The sequence below is a fragment of the Pipistrellus kuhlii genome, unplaced genomic scaffold (assembly GCF_014108245.1).
Source record: "Pipistrellus kuhlii isolate mPipKuh1 unplaced genomic scaffold, mPipKuh1.p scaffold_m20_p_6, whole genome shotgun sequence".
In the NCBI taxonomy this organism is placed as follows: Eukaryota; Metazoa; Chordata; class Mammalia; order Chiroptera; family Vespertilionidae; genus Pipistrellus; species Pipistrellus kuhlii.
In genome coordinates this window covers 75,357,047-75,375,065 of record NW_023425562.1, presented here as the reverse complement: position 1 = coordinate 75,375,065, position 18,019 = coordinate 75,357,047, and the positions used below count along the sequence as shown (strand labels likewise).

Here is an 18,019-nt window from a genome sequence, read left to right as displayed (position 1 = left end):
TAGGCTTTATACAAGTCTATCTTTATTTGTAAAAAATAATATACAACTAAAGCCAATTTGATTTAAAATCAAAGTTCAGTTAATGATAATGTACATTTTTATAATAAAATTGTATTAAAATACTGACATTTGATAGTTTAAACAAAGTGTCATCCATGTACAAATCATGTTGTCATATGTAAAATTTAATTAGAAAATTCATAGTTCACAAAAGTACATACATTTTGTTGATAGCACATGAGAACATTAGCATAAATTTACTTAAAGGAACAAAATTCACAGTTAGGCTTGACACTTCATACTAGAAAATTTTATGCTGCATCCACTGTACTTTCATTAACGATGATACACTTGAAATAACTGATTCAGACAACCAATTAATCCACATTTTATTGTATAACCAAGATCTATTGGTTTTACAATACGTCTAGTCATCAATTATTTTACCAATAATTTAAGTGAGCTATAGCTGAAGACATCACTGTATCTTTAGCAGGATAATTAAAATAAGAAGCATTAGAAGCTTTAACTTCCATTTTCATGAAGACATACAAGTCTATATTTTAGTTAAATTTGTACAAAAAGTCAAGCCCTGAAGTATTCCCCCCCACAAGAAAAGTTCTGATGTTAAAACTTCGTTAAAAAAAAGAGAGAGAGAGAGAGAGGTAGTGTGTGAAAGTATTTTTACTTAAAAGGTTGAACCCCTGCACCGCTTATAAATGAAATTTAACCTTATACATATTATCATTGTTTTGTCATTCAAGAGTCAAATGTATAACTCAAAGAATATTAAAGCTGGAATGTCATTATAAAACAGTGGTATGTAAGTGGAAGAACTTCAGTGAATTCAACAAAAAGTACATTGTATTACATAATATTTGTGCAATTAATATTTTAGTGACAATATGTTTAGTGGTAATGTGAACAAAATACATTTAAGTATTCTGAGTCAAGTGATCTTCATTTAATCAAGACTTTACTACTTCATATATTTTGACCATAAAGAAAATATCCTTCAAAACGGAGTCATCTGATTCTTCATTGTTTTAATAGCACACAATTGTTATAGGTATCCGTACTAGCCCTACCATAAAATTAATCAATAAATAACTCTGACAGTAATACCCATAAGCCACAGGGAACTTATGTATTCCACACTATTCTTTGTTTCTATATACAAGCATTCTGTAGTGTTTGTGCACGTTGTATATTGAAATCAGGCAAGGAATGGAAGTTAGCAGCCTTACACTTAACTTGTTCTAAGTGGATGCAAAGTAATAAATAGCCTCATAAAATCAATAGTGATAAGCTCTACCTGTCAAAGGTGAATACTATATAATTTTCATAAAGTGTAGGCAGTGTTCCTAAAAATCCCATGAAGGAAAACCCAAATTGTTCATATAAAAAGTGCACGTTTGTCCTGTGTGTAAAAAATCTCTGAATTTGGGTGCATTTTTAAAAATCCAAAATGATTTGCACTTCTCAAATACATTAAAAGAGTATAAAAGCACACCAACAACACACACAGCAAAAGGATAATTTCCAATGAGATTAGGAATGAGGGTGAGAAGAGGTGGAAGAGGTTGAGGTGAAGGGAGTCTCCCAATGCCCAGAGCCAGCGGCATTGCCATTTCCAGGGTAAGTTACACCCACATGGAATGCATTTGTGAGAATGAAAACTACAGGAAGGACAGGCAGGCACCTGAACAACTGGTAGAGTTTCTTAATTCAGGAATAGAGTTTTGATGCCTTACAACATAGGAAGCAACTCCTAAAAATAGTCAATCAGTTTGATTTTTTAGAAATTAGGGGAAAAAAGCACTTGGAAACATTGCCTGTTACAATTCACAACAGAGGAACATTAAAATATCAAAATAAAATACAGAGAACATAGGAGCTGAGGTCCCAAGGTACCAAAAGTTAGAATGAGACTTCTTCACATTAGAACTTTTAAAAATACAAAGGAAAAATTAACTGGGCTCTGCACAGCAGGTTAAATATGCAACCACTCCAAACGGAAATTATCTAGTCCTCTCACACAGTTCTAGAATGTGCTCTAACATCCAGTTATCTGTAGACAAAACAGCAAAAGTACATAATCGCATTAGCAAAGGCCCCTTTGTTATAGATTTAAATTCACCTCTGACCCACCAAAGTTTATATTAGCAATTATCAAACTACTATTTTAATAACATTTGAGCTTGCAATATTATTTTTTCTCATGCCCATTCAAGGTCACTGGTTCAGAGGTATATATGCTTTACACTAGCGGAATGTATAGGTTCCCATGGCATCTTCACTCAGAAAACAGTCAGATAGTGGTTTCATAGTGTTATGATTGTTCCATCTTCTTCTAAGAGTTTTTGATTTGGAACACGCGTTTCAAATTCAGTGTTTGTGCCACTTGCTGCTGGTGTTAAGCTCACTTCATTGGAAGGAATAAAACCATTCTGTCCAGACTCCAAATTGAGTTCCATTTGTGTTAATGACTCTAAGCTCTCCGTGGTAGGAACAGCTTTGGGAATCTGCTGTGGCACTCCATTATCTTCAATAACAATGTCATCTTCATCACTGTCTTCATCCTCTGGCTCAAAGCTGGGTTCCATCTGCTGTGGATAGCCGAGAAGGCTGTTATCAGTAGACTGGCCAGAGCTCCCGGAGGTCCGACTGTTCCTGACGACATTGTTCCTCTGGTTTGCTGGTCTGACTGTTATGATGAGGTTGCGGCTGTTTGCAATCATCATATCCGTTACTTGATCCAGACTCTTCCCTGAAACTTCTATGCCGTTAACTTCTAAAACTTCATCATTAACGGCTAACAGTCCTGTGCTTTGAGCCAGACCTCCCGGGACAAGTCTGGATATGAAGATCCCTGGGACCTTCTCTAAGCCATGTGGCGTGACCCTGACACTGGAGCCATCCCGGATGTAGAATCCTAAGGGTTTCTCAGTGCCGTATTTGTACAGACGGACCCTACGATGCGTTTCTGGGAGAATATCCACGTCTATAATGGAAGACACAGGTCTGAAGTCTTGGGGCATACTAATGACTATATGAGGCTTTTTTCTGTGGTTGTCAGGACGCAATACATTGGTTAAAACATTCTTCTTCTTTATTAGTGTGTCTGTACCGAAGGCACTGTAGTCTGCTTCTTCTGTTTAAAAATAAAATAAAATAATTATAGAAATGCTGTGAAAACACCCATTTATCTGCAGTTGAATCTGTACAGAAAGGATAATTAAAATTTATTTGGTACATAAACACACTAGTTAACCATTAGCTTATTCTAAATGGGATCAAAATATAGTGCAGAAGATATGCTATATCAGAAAAAAAACACTAGGTGGCCCTCTCAAGTACACATAAAATTACCCAATGTGCATGTTAAATATAACAACGTTCAATAACTATGAAACAATAAGAACCATGGCCAAATGAAATTCTGCTAAGTTTGCAAACACAAATATATATATATATATATAAAATTGATTTCAGAGAGGAAGGGAGAGAGAGATATATAGAGACATCAATGATGAATCATTGATCAGCTGCCTCCACCTCACACAGGGGATCGAGCTCAGAACCTGGCCGTGTGCCCTGACTGGGAACAGAACCATGACCTCCGGGTTCAGAGGTCAACAATCAACCACTGAGCCACACCGGCCAGGTGCAAACACATTCTTAAACAAGTTACTTAAAATGCATTTTGCCCTGTTTAATGGTACAGCTGCTCTTCATTCCAGTTTTTCTTCATGTCCTGTGGGAATTCGCCGAAGTCATGGTTTTTAGGTAAAAATCTTCTCATTTTTAAATGCTCACACCCAGTGAAACAACAACAAAAACCTATTTGAGTTAAATAACACCCGGGGGTTGAATTCATTCTTCAAGCCAACAATTTATAATCTCTGATGTACATTAAGGGACAACAGGACACCTAAAACCAGATATTCTTAGATCACATGGATCAAGGAAGACGGGCCATAAACAAAGCACCTCCTCAGAGAATGGGAGGTAGAAAAGGAAATGAAATTAATAGCAGGCACAAGAATTGAAATCCCATTTCATTTAAAATAAAGGCAAAAGGCCCCCCCAAAAAAACTAGTTCAAAATCCTAGTGTCGGCTACTGCTACTGAGAAGGTAACACCACGTGTGTCCAAGGCTTCAATCTGAGTTCTCTCCTGTGACCCCCCCCCCCCCCCCCCGCCAAGCACACACACACACACACACACACACACATACACACACACACACTGATAACTATTATCAGCTTTACTTTATAGACTAGGAAATGACGGGGACATAATACGTTACAGAGAAAAGACTAGACCCAGGAGTTCTTTCTAGGCCAATACCTGACACATTCATACGATGAATGTTAAGTATCAACTGTGCGTTAGAATATAGAGAACTTTGGCATTTTTTCCCCCCTTGCTACCTGAACATCTTCAAAAGCTAGTTTCAGAGAAATGTACAAGACTAGGGGTACTTAATTATTTTGGTACCCACCCCCCTTCACCCAGGATAATTTTGTCATTTAAAGATAAAATATTTAGGTTCTAACAAGAGACAGAAATTTATAATTTGGCCATGGAAATAAATTCATTGACACAAAAATCTTTTTAGCAAAATCTGGCCAAAAATCTAACAATCATCTTCTAAATGTGTTGTTTTCTAAATTATGTATTTTCATTTTAAAACAATCAATTAAGAAAACCCACCTAATACAAGAAAAATTCCAGTCCATACTAACTGCGAACAAAATTAAGTTGCCTACATACCTATTCATGGGAAACCTGACCCCAAACCCCTCAAATCTGCATAATTTGGCATTGCATCCTGACCCTGTTTGAATGCTCTCTGCTAAATTCTCAGAAGCAATATGCCCCCGTACAAAGGCACCTTTGTTCTCCCATCTAGCTAATCAGTTTCCAGCCACTGGGAAAAATATTCTGGCAGAGCCAGGGTGCAGGGTGCTAGTTTAAAGTGTAAAGGTGAATGTCCACAGGGAGGAGGTCCACTCTCTACCTGAGTATGTATACCAGAGCGCTGCGCTCAGACTGGGATGGGGAGTTTGGAAATTTGGTTTATAGCAACCTTCCACTTGTATAAAGCCAGGCTTACGCAACAGTACATGATACCGGCTTAGAGAGCGGCACCTCCCTTACCCCAGGCCTGCCCCTCCGCAGACAATCTCAGCCAACAGAACGACCAGCCACCTGCAAGGCCACTGAACTGCCAAGCATGTCTCACTTCTTTCCACACAGAAAGCTCCCGTGCTTTACTTACCGAGGAGCCCTGCAGGCCCTTATTCTGTAAACGTTAATCCTGAAAAGCCTGGTTGTCTCATTCCTTAGCTCACAGAGAGTCAAAAGTTACAGAGTGAGAGGTAAGGGCCTAGTGAGTGGCAGACACAGATACAAGAAATAAAAGCCTGCAGTGGATAAAAAGCAAATTTTGGGGGACGGCCTTCTTTATTAGTAACAAAACAGGAACAGTTCATGTCAGAGCCATTAAGAAAGTTCAAGATTATGACTTGTTTGAAGTTCAGCAGGAACACAGGGAAGACTGAAATCATTTTTGAAATTGTAATCCAGGGGCTGTAAACCTTCTTCTGTAAAGAGCTATACAGTAAATATTTCAGGTCCTGGAGGGCACACGGTTCCTGTTGCAAAAGCAGCCATAGGCAGACCATAAAGGAATGAGCTTGGCTGTGTTCCAAGGAAAACTTTATTTACAAAACAGTCAGCAAGCCTTAGTTTGCCAACCCTTGTTCTAATCCAAAATGGTTAAATGAAACAAATCTGGCAACTTTACAAAGATTAAACATCACTTAAATCGATATTCAAATTCTGCAGATCTCTTCACTTCCTAATAAGAAAAATCAATCACCAAGTATTAAGAAGTATCTCGTATGTGATTCAGCATTGTTTTCTGGGCCATAGATCCAGTGAAAAAAACAGATAAGGTGCTTCCTTTCATGGTGCTTATAGTCTAGAGGAGATGGCAATTAATTTCAAATAACCGAATTATTATAAAGGTGCCAAGAGCTGTGATGTACACTATGCCGTACAAGTATGTAAATGAGAACCTAGCATGGTGCACAGGAAAGGAAAGGCTTCGTCAGGAAAGTAAGGATCACGCTGAGACTAGTTAATCAGGGAAGTACATTCCAGGCATAGAATACAAGGAATAAAGAGAGGAGCAGGATGGAGGTAGGGGAAGGAGTCCAATGTACAGTCACACACTGCTTAACAGGGATATGTTCTGAGAAATGCATCGTTAGGCAATGTCATCGTTGAGCGAACATCATGGGAGGAATGAGTGACTTACACAAAACTCGATGGTACAGCCTACTGCACACCTAGGCCAGCTGCATTTTCTAGCCTAGTGCTCCAGAGCTGCAAGCCTGTACAGCAGGTTACTGCATAAAACTACACGAGATTAAATCAAGCACAAGAGAAAAATGATGCAATCAAGAGACATGAGCCCTAGCTGGTTTGGCTCAGTGAACACAGCATCGGTCTTCGGACTGAAGGGTCCTGGGTTCAATTTCGGCCAAAGGCACATGCCCGGGTTGCAGGCTCAATCCCCAGTAGGGGGCATGCAGGAGGCAGCTGATCAATGATTCTCTCTATTCATTGATATTTCTATATCTTTCTTCCTCTCTGAACTAAATTAAAAAAAAAATTTTTTTTTTAAAAGAGAGAGACATGAGAGGGATAACAGGGCCTACTGTTTGAAGCAAACTTTTTTGTGAATAAGTAAAAAGAGTAAAGTCTAAAATAACAATGAAAAATACAGTACATATGTAAACCTGCAACTGCCCTTCATGGTCACAAGCAGGTATTAAGTGCTGTACATAACTGCATGGCTGAACGTTTACAGGACTGGCAGTGCAGCAGGTCTGTTACCAGCACTGCCACAGCTGCATGAGGAATGTGATGCACTCCCACCTTACTATAGCCTCATGGTCACAAGACAGGGACTTTTCAGCTCCTGCATTCTAACGGAGCACCATACATGTGGTCGAATTTGTTGACAGAAACCTCATTATGTGGCCCATTGACTGTAGTGAGGTTAAAGAGTGGCTGGCGGAGAAGGAGTCCAGAGCCAAGACAGAAGCAGCCAGGGGCCAGGCAGACCAATGGGGACTTCAGGGAAGTGGTAAGGATTATGGACTTTGGCCTAAGGGCAACAGGAAGAAACCAAGGGTTTCGGTTTTTCTCTAAAGCCCTGGCTTTGAGCTGGAGAATGGACCTGAGAGGAGACAGGAGGCTGTGCACTGGTTTAGAATGGCACCTGGCCTGCAGCAGAGGCAATGGAGATAGGGCAAAACACCTGAAAAATAAGTAGAACACAGTTTTAACAGGCTTGGCGACTAAGCAAAACCAGTATGTGTTGAAGGTGGCTTCTAGGTTTCCATCATGAGAACTGGTGTCATATTCGGAGATGTTACTCCACAATTTCCTCTTTTCTCTCTCTCTCCCCTTTTTATTTTATTTAATGTTTAATTTCTGGGACCATACCTTTTGTTAAACTTTTTTTTTTTTTACAACTTACTATTATAATGTATATACCTTAGACATTTCTAAATTAAACCCTGATTCATTAAAATATCATCTTAAAGTCCATTTGCAAAATAATGTCCACTGTACAGGTGTTGGGGCCACAAGGCCATGTCCTAAGTGAGGGGATGCTTAAAGCAAGGCCCTTCTAGAGAGCCCAACAAACCCTCTGAATAAACCCAAGATGCAGACATATTTGTCTAATGCCACACAAACAGGTGGTGATACATACAGCAAGAACTGTGGTGGGCACATTCTGATCAGATCGGCGAGAGTCTCTGCATTTCAACAGACCCCAGACTTGGCTGATCAGCATGACTGGCTGGGAAGTTTTTTTTTTTAAATACACATTTCCCTGGCTGTATTCCAAACCTACAGATATAACCTGAGTATTTTTTAAAGGTACAGCCTTTGGATATTTTCTAATATTGTTTGATGTACAATAATAATCTAAAAAACAAGAGGAGGAAACCTCTACTCTACCTTCTCTTCTCCTCCCCAAATAAATGACGATACTCTAAACTCCAGTGGGGATGGGGGCTGGCAAAAGACCTGGAAATCCTCTCTGTGAAAATAAACTTTAAAGATATCAGGCTTTTTGTTTTGTTTTTGCTTCCATGATAATAGCCCTAGAAATGGAGTACGGGGTTTTTCTTCTAACAAATTATTACAAAATATAAAACTTTTCATTCCTATCTTCAAGTTCAGGCTATTAAGTAGCTTATGCATTCAACCCTAAGCTTTCACTTCAAAGACTCTCTGAATTCCAGATCTTCAGAGGGTAGTTCATCTGCTAAGGATGGGAGGGTGTGGCCCTTTAGGGGTGGTCAGAAGAAACCCTTCTGAGAACATGACCTGTGCTAAGATCTGAAGGATGAGGAGGCAGCCATGGGAAGAGCTAGAGGGAAACCTTTCTTAGAAGAAAAAGTAAGTGCAAAAGCAGAGACAGCAACCAAGCCTGAGGGACAGGAAGCCGGTGTGGCTGTGATGAGGGAGGAAGAACTGAGGAAGATGAACTGGCAAAGGCCAAACAAGGAAGGAGTTTCTTCTGGATGCAATGAAAAGCCAGTACAGGATTTTAAGCAGGATTTCAACCAACTTCCTGTTCACTTTTTGCTTACTAAGTCATGCTTGTATTTTACACACACACACACACACACACACACACACACACACACACACACATATATATCCTCACCTGAGAATATTTTTCCCATTGATTTTTAGAGAGTGGAAAGAGAGGGCGGAAGGGGAGAGAGAAAGAAAGAAAAATCAACATAAGAGAGACACATCAATAGGTTGCCTCCCACACGTGCCTGACAGGGACCAGGGATCAAACCTGCAATCAAAGTACGTGCCCTTGATTAGGAATCGAACCCATGACCCATCGGTTCTTGGGCCGATGTACTAAACCACTGAGCAAAACAAGCCAGAGCTTAAATTTATATATTTTTTAAAGACTTGTCTGTTGAATGAACTATTTCTAAGCCAAACTCTGAGGCTATTAATTGTACTGGATGCTTATCTCTAAGACAGAAAAGTTTTGTTCACATAGAAACATTTAAAAAAGAAACAGCAGAAAATGATTATCCTTAAAAGATGTTAGGACTAATTAATCCCATAATCACATAAGTGTTACAAATCCAGTAGCAAAAACATGTGGTGGTATAATCCAACTCATATAATCTTTCTAATGAAGGGAATAATTTTGTCAGGTGACAGTGGTTTAAAAACAGTCATTTTACATTTGAATACATATTCCAGAGAGCAACTAAATTTTTAGTGAAAATTGCAACTGCTAACAAGAAAGGCCTACTATCTAACAATTATTTAAATTATTCTACTCAAAATGACAAGTTCCACTCAAATGTTTTGTCCTTTTCTCCTCTACTGAAGTTCTTCTCTAACATTCCATACATAGCTTTCCAAGGGTCTATCTTTGGTCTTTACTTACCATTTCTAATTTCCTAACCCGGTTGAAATTCACCAGCCAGATAAGCTTTTCTGCCCTAAAATCAAACCGATTTTTTCTCTTGTATATTCTGCTGCACCTCCAATTCATCCCAACAGCCAAATTAATCTCCTAAAGTAATACTCTAATTGTACCACACCCTTGTTATCTACTAATTCCATGGGGGGGGGGGGTGGTTAGGGAAAATTGTGTTTGTTAATATTTTGTAAACAGTCAGGTGATAAAGCTTTAAGTTAGCTTGGCAGGTTATTCTGTTGGTGGACTTTAGTTCCTCCAAACCCAGAGAAGCTAACATACATAATCAGTGGAATTTCAAAGCCCCAAGATTGCTCCCATGCTTATCAACTGATTGGAAAGAAAGTTTCATCTTCAAGGGTAATCCCTACCATTCTCTGTTTCTGGGTTGGTTTACAAACACAGCAAGGTTTTAATTATCCCACCACTTCAGGGCCTGCTGCTTCCCTGCTAGCTTTCTAAGCCTCTTCATTTACCAAAGACAAAGGAATAAATGGCACACACCCTGCCCATCTGCAGACAGGGACACACACATGATGGAAGACACAAAGTTAAAAAAATAAAACTTAGGACTCAAAAGACATTTGAAAACATTTGCAATATAAAGCGGCTAATTCAAATGTTCTTTTATAAGACAAATATCAACGTTTACATTCCTCCAAAATAATGAGTTGCTATCTAATTTTCCGGATGAGTAACTACTAATTTGCTCTCTGCGAACAATATCTTAAAAGAGAAAGGAAAGAAAACAGTCTCTGGATGCCTGCCTACTAAATGCCAGGGCACTGTACTTAACTCTTTCAATCCTCCTAGTAATCCTCTGAGATAGTATGTCCATTCTATAGAAAAAGACAGTGAGACCCGGAAAGGATCAATAGCTTTCTGTTAGGTATCTATTAAGTACAGCACTGGAAAGTTGGTTGTCACCAAAAAACTAGAATGCTTCTCTGACTCCAAAGTCATACTTTTTCTACCACATCTTCCTGAATTAACAAAATTTCATTCATTAAAGTGAAGATTCAATAAATTACGAATTTCTATTTTTAAAAATCTAAGAGGGTTATAATTAAAGTAATTAAAACCACAAACTTTCTGTCCTGGCCAGGTGGCTCAGTTGGTTGGAACATCATCCTGTATTCCGAAAGTCTGTGGGTTCAATCCCCAGTTGGGGCATATACAAAAGGCAACCGATCAATCCATGTTCTCTCTCACACTGAAGTTTCTCTCTCTCTCTAAAATCAATAAGCATATTACTGGGTGAGGAATAAAAAAATACAAAAACAAAAAAAACCCCACAAAAAGTGTAAAGATAACCATTAAACCAATAATACTGAAAATGTTTTAAACTCACTTGTTGCTTAATATGGTAAGATTCACAGAAAATGTCTATTTAGTAAGTTTGTGGCAAAGTCTGTATATCCTATCAATGAGAAAAATAAAACCATTCCTATTTGTAAAAGAATTTTATAAACAGTGGTACTTACCCTTTTTTTGGATAAAAATTCTAAGCAGTGGATTGGCCGTTGAAACAGCTTTGTGATAATTATCGTCGTTATTTATAGGTAGTAAGTCTCCATGGATGTCTGCGTAGCCTACTAAAACATCAACATTTGGGATCTTATGAACATGTTGCAGTAATCCATAAAACTCCTCAAATTTTCCCGGTTTTGATCTTTCCAGTGAAAAACGACGAAATTCAGCTCCAAACTATAAAGATAAAAAATGTATTAATTTTAAAAAGTAGCAGGACTCAATTTTAAAATGCATGCCATAATAATCAGGCTTATTATTTCTCTTACTAAAGAAGATAGTTCCAGTGACAGTCTATTGTCAGAAACCTCACCATCTGGAGATAAAATAACGTAAGAAAGGCATGGGGATGTGCCTTCTTGATGCTGTAGTTCTGAAGGGCATCACTTTAAGAGATGCAGGTTTGCCTCAATGCCCGGACACCCGGGCTGCATTGGGGACTGCCCTCTCGCACCCTGTCTGCAGCCCAGGTCCTGAAAGCAGCGCTCTCCTCACTCAGGCCATGGGGCAAGAGGTGCCCAAGTCTTTATTTTGTCCATTAACAAAAAGCATTAAGTTTCTTTCCCCATAAAAGGAATTGCTATTTCACAGAAGTGGCAAGAATGAAGAGAAACAGGTACAAAAAGTACTTTGAGCTTCTTGGCATTTAACATATGATACAAATGGAGGCACAGTATTTAAGAATTCAGTCTAGAGATAAGCATATTCCTTGTTATTACTACAAAAAGCTTTATTAATACGTCAAATGTATGTCCTACAAGTACCCAGGAACACAAGAAGTGTTTACATTCTTGGCACAGGGCTAGACCCTAGAGACTGAAAGACTCAGGCCTACATGAGCTTACCAATTAGTGGATAAAGAGAATAGTTACATCAGAGAGGTATTAAGGGATCATACCACCAGGGAGTACATGGCACCTCTACCAGGCCCAATATTTATCTTCACAATTCTGATTCTCAGGCTTGCTTCCCTATGCTAGAATCACATCTCTGTTCTCCAAATGTTGAATTAGTCAAGTGGCCTTTATTCAACACTAAGGACTGATTTCATCTAGTCCATGAACAATAGGATCTATAGAACTTACTATGGGACTAGCATGGCATTTTTCCCCAAATGTGGAAACCTAGGAAAGGTTAATCAGCCTGGCTGGTGTGGTTCGGTAGTTGAGCATCAACCTATAAACCCAAAGATCATGCTCAATTCCCAGTCAGGGGACATGCCAGAGTTGGGAGCTCCATTCCTAGTGTAGGGCATGTAGGAGGCAGCTGATCGATGATTCTCTTTCATCACTGATATTTCTATCTCTCTCTCCCTCTCCTTTCTTCTCTGAAATCAATAAAAACATATTAAAAAAAAAAAAAAAGGTTAATCAGCTTCCTCAAAAAGATATACCCAGCCACACAAGAGGAAAATGCTACATAACTATAGTCACACTCTTAAGGGTTACTGTGGAGACCAGATAGCAAAAGTTCAGTTAAGTCCTGGAGTTGATAAAAAAAATTTTAAAGCTAATGTTCGCAAATGACTTTCAGTCAAGATGGTGGCATAAATAAACAGGGTAAGCATCTCCTCCTATAACCACATCAAAATTACAACGAGCCCTAGCCAGTTTCGGTCAGTGGATAGAACTTAGGACTGAAGGGTCTAGGGTTTGATTTCCAATCAAGGGCATGTGCCTTGGTTGCAGGTTCGATCCCCGCCCCAGTTGGTCAGGGTGTGTGCGGAAGGCAACCAATGGATGTGTCTCTCCCATCGATGTTTCTCTCTCTCTCTCTTCTCTCTCTGTCTCTCCCCCTCCCGCCTATTCTCTAAAAATCAATGGGAAAACATCCCCTGGGGAGGATTAATAACAACAGCAATAAAATTACAACTAAATACAGAACAACCATCATTCAGAACCCCCTGAAATCTGGCTGAATGAAATCCTTCAAGACTGCTCTAAAAGGAAGGTATCATACCATAGTCAAGCTCTGGAAACAGACTGGAAAAGGCTTGAATGTAGTAACTATATTCCAGAACTAAAAACTACGGGAAATAGGGAAAATAAGGATATCTTCACTAAAAGCTCTACCAGGGAAGCCATCATATCACAAAACCGAATCATGGTGTAAGTAGGCATCTGCACATCCCTTTTCTGAAATGAATTTCAAATTTTTGGAACAAAGCAACACCCAATAACCATCATTTGACTCCCGAGGAACTATCAGTTAGATAAGGCTAAAAGATTCCACCACTGATTATCCCCTCCCCCACCATCCCGAAAAATACCATTTAGCCCTAGCGGATTTGGCTCAGTGGAGAGAGCGTCAGTCTGCAGGCTGAAGGATCCCAGGTTCGATTTATGTCAAGGGCACATGCCTGGGTTGCAGGCTTGATTCCTGAGGGGGGGGGGGGGGGGGGGGGGGAGCGGCAGCAGCAGCGTAGGAGGCAGCCAATCAATGATTCTCATCATTGATGTTTCTATCTCTCTTTTCCCTCTCCCTGCCTCTCTGAAATCAATTTAAAAAAATATTTTTTAAAATACCATTTAAATGCTTACATTCAATATATAAGCATCTGAATATTATAAAAAACAAAAACAAAAAACCAAATGTTTGCCAAATGTGCTTGACTACTGAACTCATTTTTCCTCTAAATAGCTATTATAAGAAATACTAATGCACCATTAAGACAGCCTTAAGCACCCTGCAGACAAAGTCCCTATCAGAATAATTTGAGGTTACAAATGTGTCAATTCATTTTTCCAAGGACCTTACTGGTATCTGGAGTCACAGCTCTTACCCTCTGAAGTTCATCTGCCTTGCTTACCCCCGATACTCACTAGTTTCACATTAAAACTCACCAAAACCAATATCCTCTAATAAATAATTTAAAATTTCCAAAATACATTCCTGAACCATAAATACTAACACTTGTCAAGAAATATAAGGTGACTCATACTCAACGCTCTCAAAAGTTTAGTCACACCTTCTCATTCAAAGTAAATAAAAACTCGGGAACACCCTTCATATCAGAGTTAGTCTTATGATGTTATCAAAAGTCATAGTTTCTCCTTCATTTCTGTATTCTGGTATCACAACATAAAGTTTCTAGGGCTTTGATTCACCCCAGTATTTATCACTTCCCATGATCCAGAAATGGGAATAACATCTATCTAATCACTGAACATTTTAGGGCTTCAATGCTTTTGCTAAAGCTACTGGATGAAAATTAATTGCTCAACATTTTCTTCTCTCGCTTAAATGTTATGACAAAAACAATAGAAAACTGTATGGCTCACAGTAGATGTGCCCTTTTGCAAATGTTAGCAGGAAAAAAAGAGAAATTGTTATGCTTCTTGCATCAGAACAATAGGATTAAGAGAACTTTTTTACTACATAAAAACAAAACAAAACATGAAGGTAGAATTAAAATTAAGACCAATCAACAACTATTCATTATATAAATCATTTAGAACTTTTTTAGCTTTGGTCTAATTTGTCTTGATTACTCAGAATGTGAATCAACATCCTTCTCCTAGCATCTGTTGGTACATTCTAGAAATGCAAACTTAATTTTAATATTATTTGTCCATGAATAATAATTAGGAAATGTACAGCTCAAAGACTGTTCCAAGGTTATTAAAGGACACCGCCTTGATTATTGATTAAGAACTTTCCCAACTCCGGCGAAACAGGAAGATAAATCAGTTATCAAAGGAAAGTCACATGGTAGCTGGTATCACAATTTAACTATAGTTATATTTGCAATCTTCATTACTTTACTTGTACCATTTTTCCCTTCCATGAGCAAAGATGATAAAGTTGACACTGTTTTCTACGAAGAACAAAGAGATCCTGAAATGTGGGTTTACATATCACCTAGCTGTGGTCACCACCTAACTTCTCAGGAATCACTTTTGTAAAAAGCCATACTATCACTAAAGCAGTGAAAAAGAAAACATCTGTTCAAATGTTTTCAAATGGTAAAGGTGACAGGTGTTTTATTTAATCCATTAAAGATTGCCAAAACCGGTTTGGCTCAGTGGATAGAGAGACAGACTACGGACTGAAAAGTCCCGGGTTCGATTCTGGTTAAGGGCATGTACCTTGGTTGCGGGCACATCCCCAATAAGGGGTGTGCAAGAGGCAGCTGATCGATGATTCTCTCTCATCGATGTTTCTAACTCTCTATCCCTCTCTGTAAAAAAATCAATAAAAATATATTAAAAAAAATAAAATAAAGATAAATGTATCAACCATATATATTTGAAACACAAGGTGTCACATTAGAAATAGAGCTTATACCGTGCCTATTTATCAACAGCTAGAATGACACTTCATTCCCTGCAGGTTCTCAGAATGCCTTGATCCTACTTCAGAGACAGAGTTCACTAAGAGTGCAGTATGGCAGGCCCCATTTATAATACTGGTATAGGTTAGACGTTAAGTATGGGAAAGATTCACAAATCAGTTGACAGAAAGCCTGAAATTCCAGTCCTCAAGAGCTCAAAGTTTTCTAGTCTCAGGAGATAAATGACTGTTCGGTTGTATTTATCAGTGTACCTAGAATTCCTACTCATTTTCTCCTTGGGACAAAAAAAAAAAAAAAAAAAAAAAAAAAAAAATTAAAGACTTGCTACCAAAATTAGGACCATAAACTGGATTTTAAGATCATGCAATATTGTGTTTTTCTTTTTTTAACCTCAACTCCCACAAAACCATACCAGATTTATAACAGAAATGCCATTAGAAGACAACATCGGGCAGCTATCAACCACTACCACAACTATACATACTGCTAGCTAGAGGAAAAGCTTTCTGTGTTTTAAATCATCTTAACCCTTAGCCCAAGCATGTGTCACTTCCATTTGCAATGGCAGGTCCTTGGGGGACACCGGGAAGAATACACTCCTTAAACTGCTTTAATTACATTTGATTCTTAGGAAGCAGCGAGGCTTCTGAAACTAGCAGTTTGCCGACCACTGGCCTATCCTGATACATGAGCTAACTTTCAGAGAACACTGTAAAATGATGTTAAGAATGAATTTAGATGTTCTTGAAGTGACTATCTCGGTTATAACAACTTACTGAACTTTGTTTATCAACTCTAGATAATAAAAAGCATTTACCCACAGGCTCCGGGAAGCTGTCCTTCCCCTCCTTCGCTTGCACTCACTGATGCTTCATTATTTCTGAAGTTGATGCGTTTTTCCTTTCTCCTACCCTTTTACGTGTTTTGGTATTTCACATGTGTCAGGGCCCAGCCAGTGCCCTCTCTCTTTTTTTTCTCTATAAAGCCTCAAAGTTACTCTGAAAAAAAGGCTTTAAAGTTTTTTGTCATAAAAGCAGAGCTTGGCGAAGTAACCTTTCGAAGCCCCTGTCTTCTCGGGAGAAGGACACTAGATTATTGAAGCTCCTTTTGGCTCCCCGATTCATGAGAATGTCCCCGTGGCTGCCAATCACCTTCAAATTCCAGTTCAAAGCCTCCTTCGGAGAGCATTCCCTGGCTAATCCCCACAGACCGCCCTGCTCAGGGAGCCTGGAAATGTAGGAATTCAGTAGATACCGAGGCAATTATCTGCAGATTGGCATGCCGTTGGTCAAGAATGAAAAACACTTGATGTGCAAAGGTAGGTAGGTAGCGCGATGGAATGAAAACAGCATCCAGACTCCAACCGTGGAGTGCTCCTCGAGCGAAAGGTGATCGTGTTAATGCTATGGACTCAGTGCATTCCGGAGCCCGTGCCAGGAACTTCCCCAGCGGGAAGAGAAGCCAGCTTCCAGAGGGCCATGTGGTTCCCTGGGCTCCCTCTCCACCGCCCAGGCGCCCCGGAACCACAGAAGGGGGGTACCATGTTGTGACGACGGGTCCTCCAAACACCTTCCCCTCATAGGCCAGGAGGCAGAACTCCCCCGAACATGTGGCAACCGCTCTGCGCGCTCATGGCTCCGCTGTATCTTGGCCCTTAACTCCCGTCCATGAACGGGAATGAGATTGAAGGAACCAGACAAAGTGCTCCCCTGGTCACCTACCCACCTACCTGGGCCAGGACCAGACACAGACCCCCCCACCCTCCGCCCTCTCCTTCTCAGCAAGTTTATTATCCACCATCTCCTGCCTCCAAATCCCACCACCGCGCCTCGCACCGGCCCAGGCGCCCGGCGGCTCCCCAGGCCGGTCCCCGGCCTCCCCGGCCCCGCTGCCACCAGGACGGCCGCCCAGCCCCGCAGGGCCCCGCGCACCTTGCTCTTCACCTCCATGGTGCCCAGGCAGCCGCTGCCCGCCCCGTGCCGGTGGCTGCGGTTCATGCTGAGGCCGGGCCCCGCGGCGGCCTCCGGCGGCCGGGCCGCCCCCCGGGAGCGCGGGGAGAGAGTGCGCGGCCGGAGGGCTCCGGACGTGGCTGCGGCCGGGAGCCTCCTCGCAGGCACCTGCCGAGGGGCGGCCGCGGCTCGAGTCTCCGCGCAGAGCTTCGCCGGGCGGCTCCTCACGCGGCGAGACCGAGGGTGGGACTGGCCGCGCGGCCAGCGGGGACGCGGCTCCCTCCCTCAGGGCCTTGGCGGCACCCGCGACGGAGGGGGCGGAGGGGGCAGAGGGGCGGAGCAGAGGCGACGGGCTCCGCAGCCTCTCGCTCCGCCGGCCGCCTCCCCCGCGAGCCCGCGCGCACGCGCGCACCCGAGCTGGGCGGGAGGCGCGGCACGCGCGCGCGCGCTCACCTGCAGCCTCCTTAAGGGCCTCGGAGGCTCGCGCTCCGCCCCCACCCAATAGGAAGCGCGCACCTGCGCCCGCGGCGCCAACCAATCGGCACACGTCCTGCAGGGCGCGTGGGCGGGCCATCTTCTAGAAAGTCTCGCCCACCGCGGCGTGATTGGCCTGGCGCTGCGAGGGCGGGGCGGGTCACCTGAAGCCCTGGGCCTCTCTGAACCAGAGGGAGAGTTGGAAAACCCGCCCTGTGG

General features: G+C 41.2%; 1 protein-coding gene across 2 annotated transcripts; it reads right to left on the bottom strand.

The window, feature by feature from the left end:
• On the bottom strand, positions 1–17,686 carry PARD6B (par-6 family cell polarity regulator beta). 2 transcript variants are annotated; one of them, XM_045574303.1, is made up of 3 exons: positions 17,321–17,686; positions 11,038–11,260; positions 1–3,154 (listed from the first exon to the last, which is right to left on the bottom strand). In XM_045574303.1, exons 1-3 carry the CDS (start codon positions 17,372–17,374, stop codon positions 2,325–2,327), a joined length of 1,107 nt encoding a protein of 368 aa, XP_045430259.1. In that variant the 5' UTR covers positions 17,375–17,686; the 3' UTR covers positions 1–2,324. The 2 variants fall into 2 exon arrangements, with proteins under 2 accessions (XP_045430259.1, XP_036274448.1); XM_036418555.2 differs by having other exon boundaries at positions 17,309–17,683.
• Positions 17,687–18,019: the final 333 nt, after the last annotated feature.

Coding starts and splice junctions, on each gene's coding strand:
- PARD6B (XM_036418555.2), bottom strand. CDS start 17,374: ATGAACCGCAGCCACCGGCACGGGGCGGGCAGCGGCTGCCTGGGCACC. Junction 11,261..17,308: donor CCATGGAGGTGAAGAGCAAG/GTGCGCGGGGCC, acceptor TTATCTTTATAG/TTTGGAGCTGAATTTCGTCG. Junction 3,155..11,037: donor AATTTTTATCCAAAAAAAGG/GTAAGTACCACT, acceptor ATTTTTAAACAG/AAGAAGCAGACTACAGTGCC.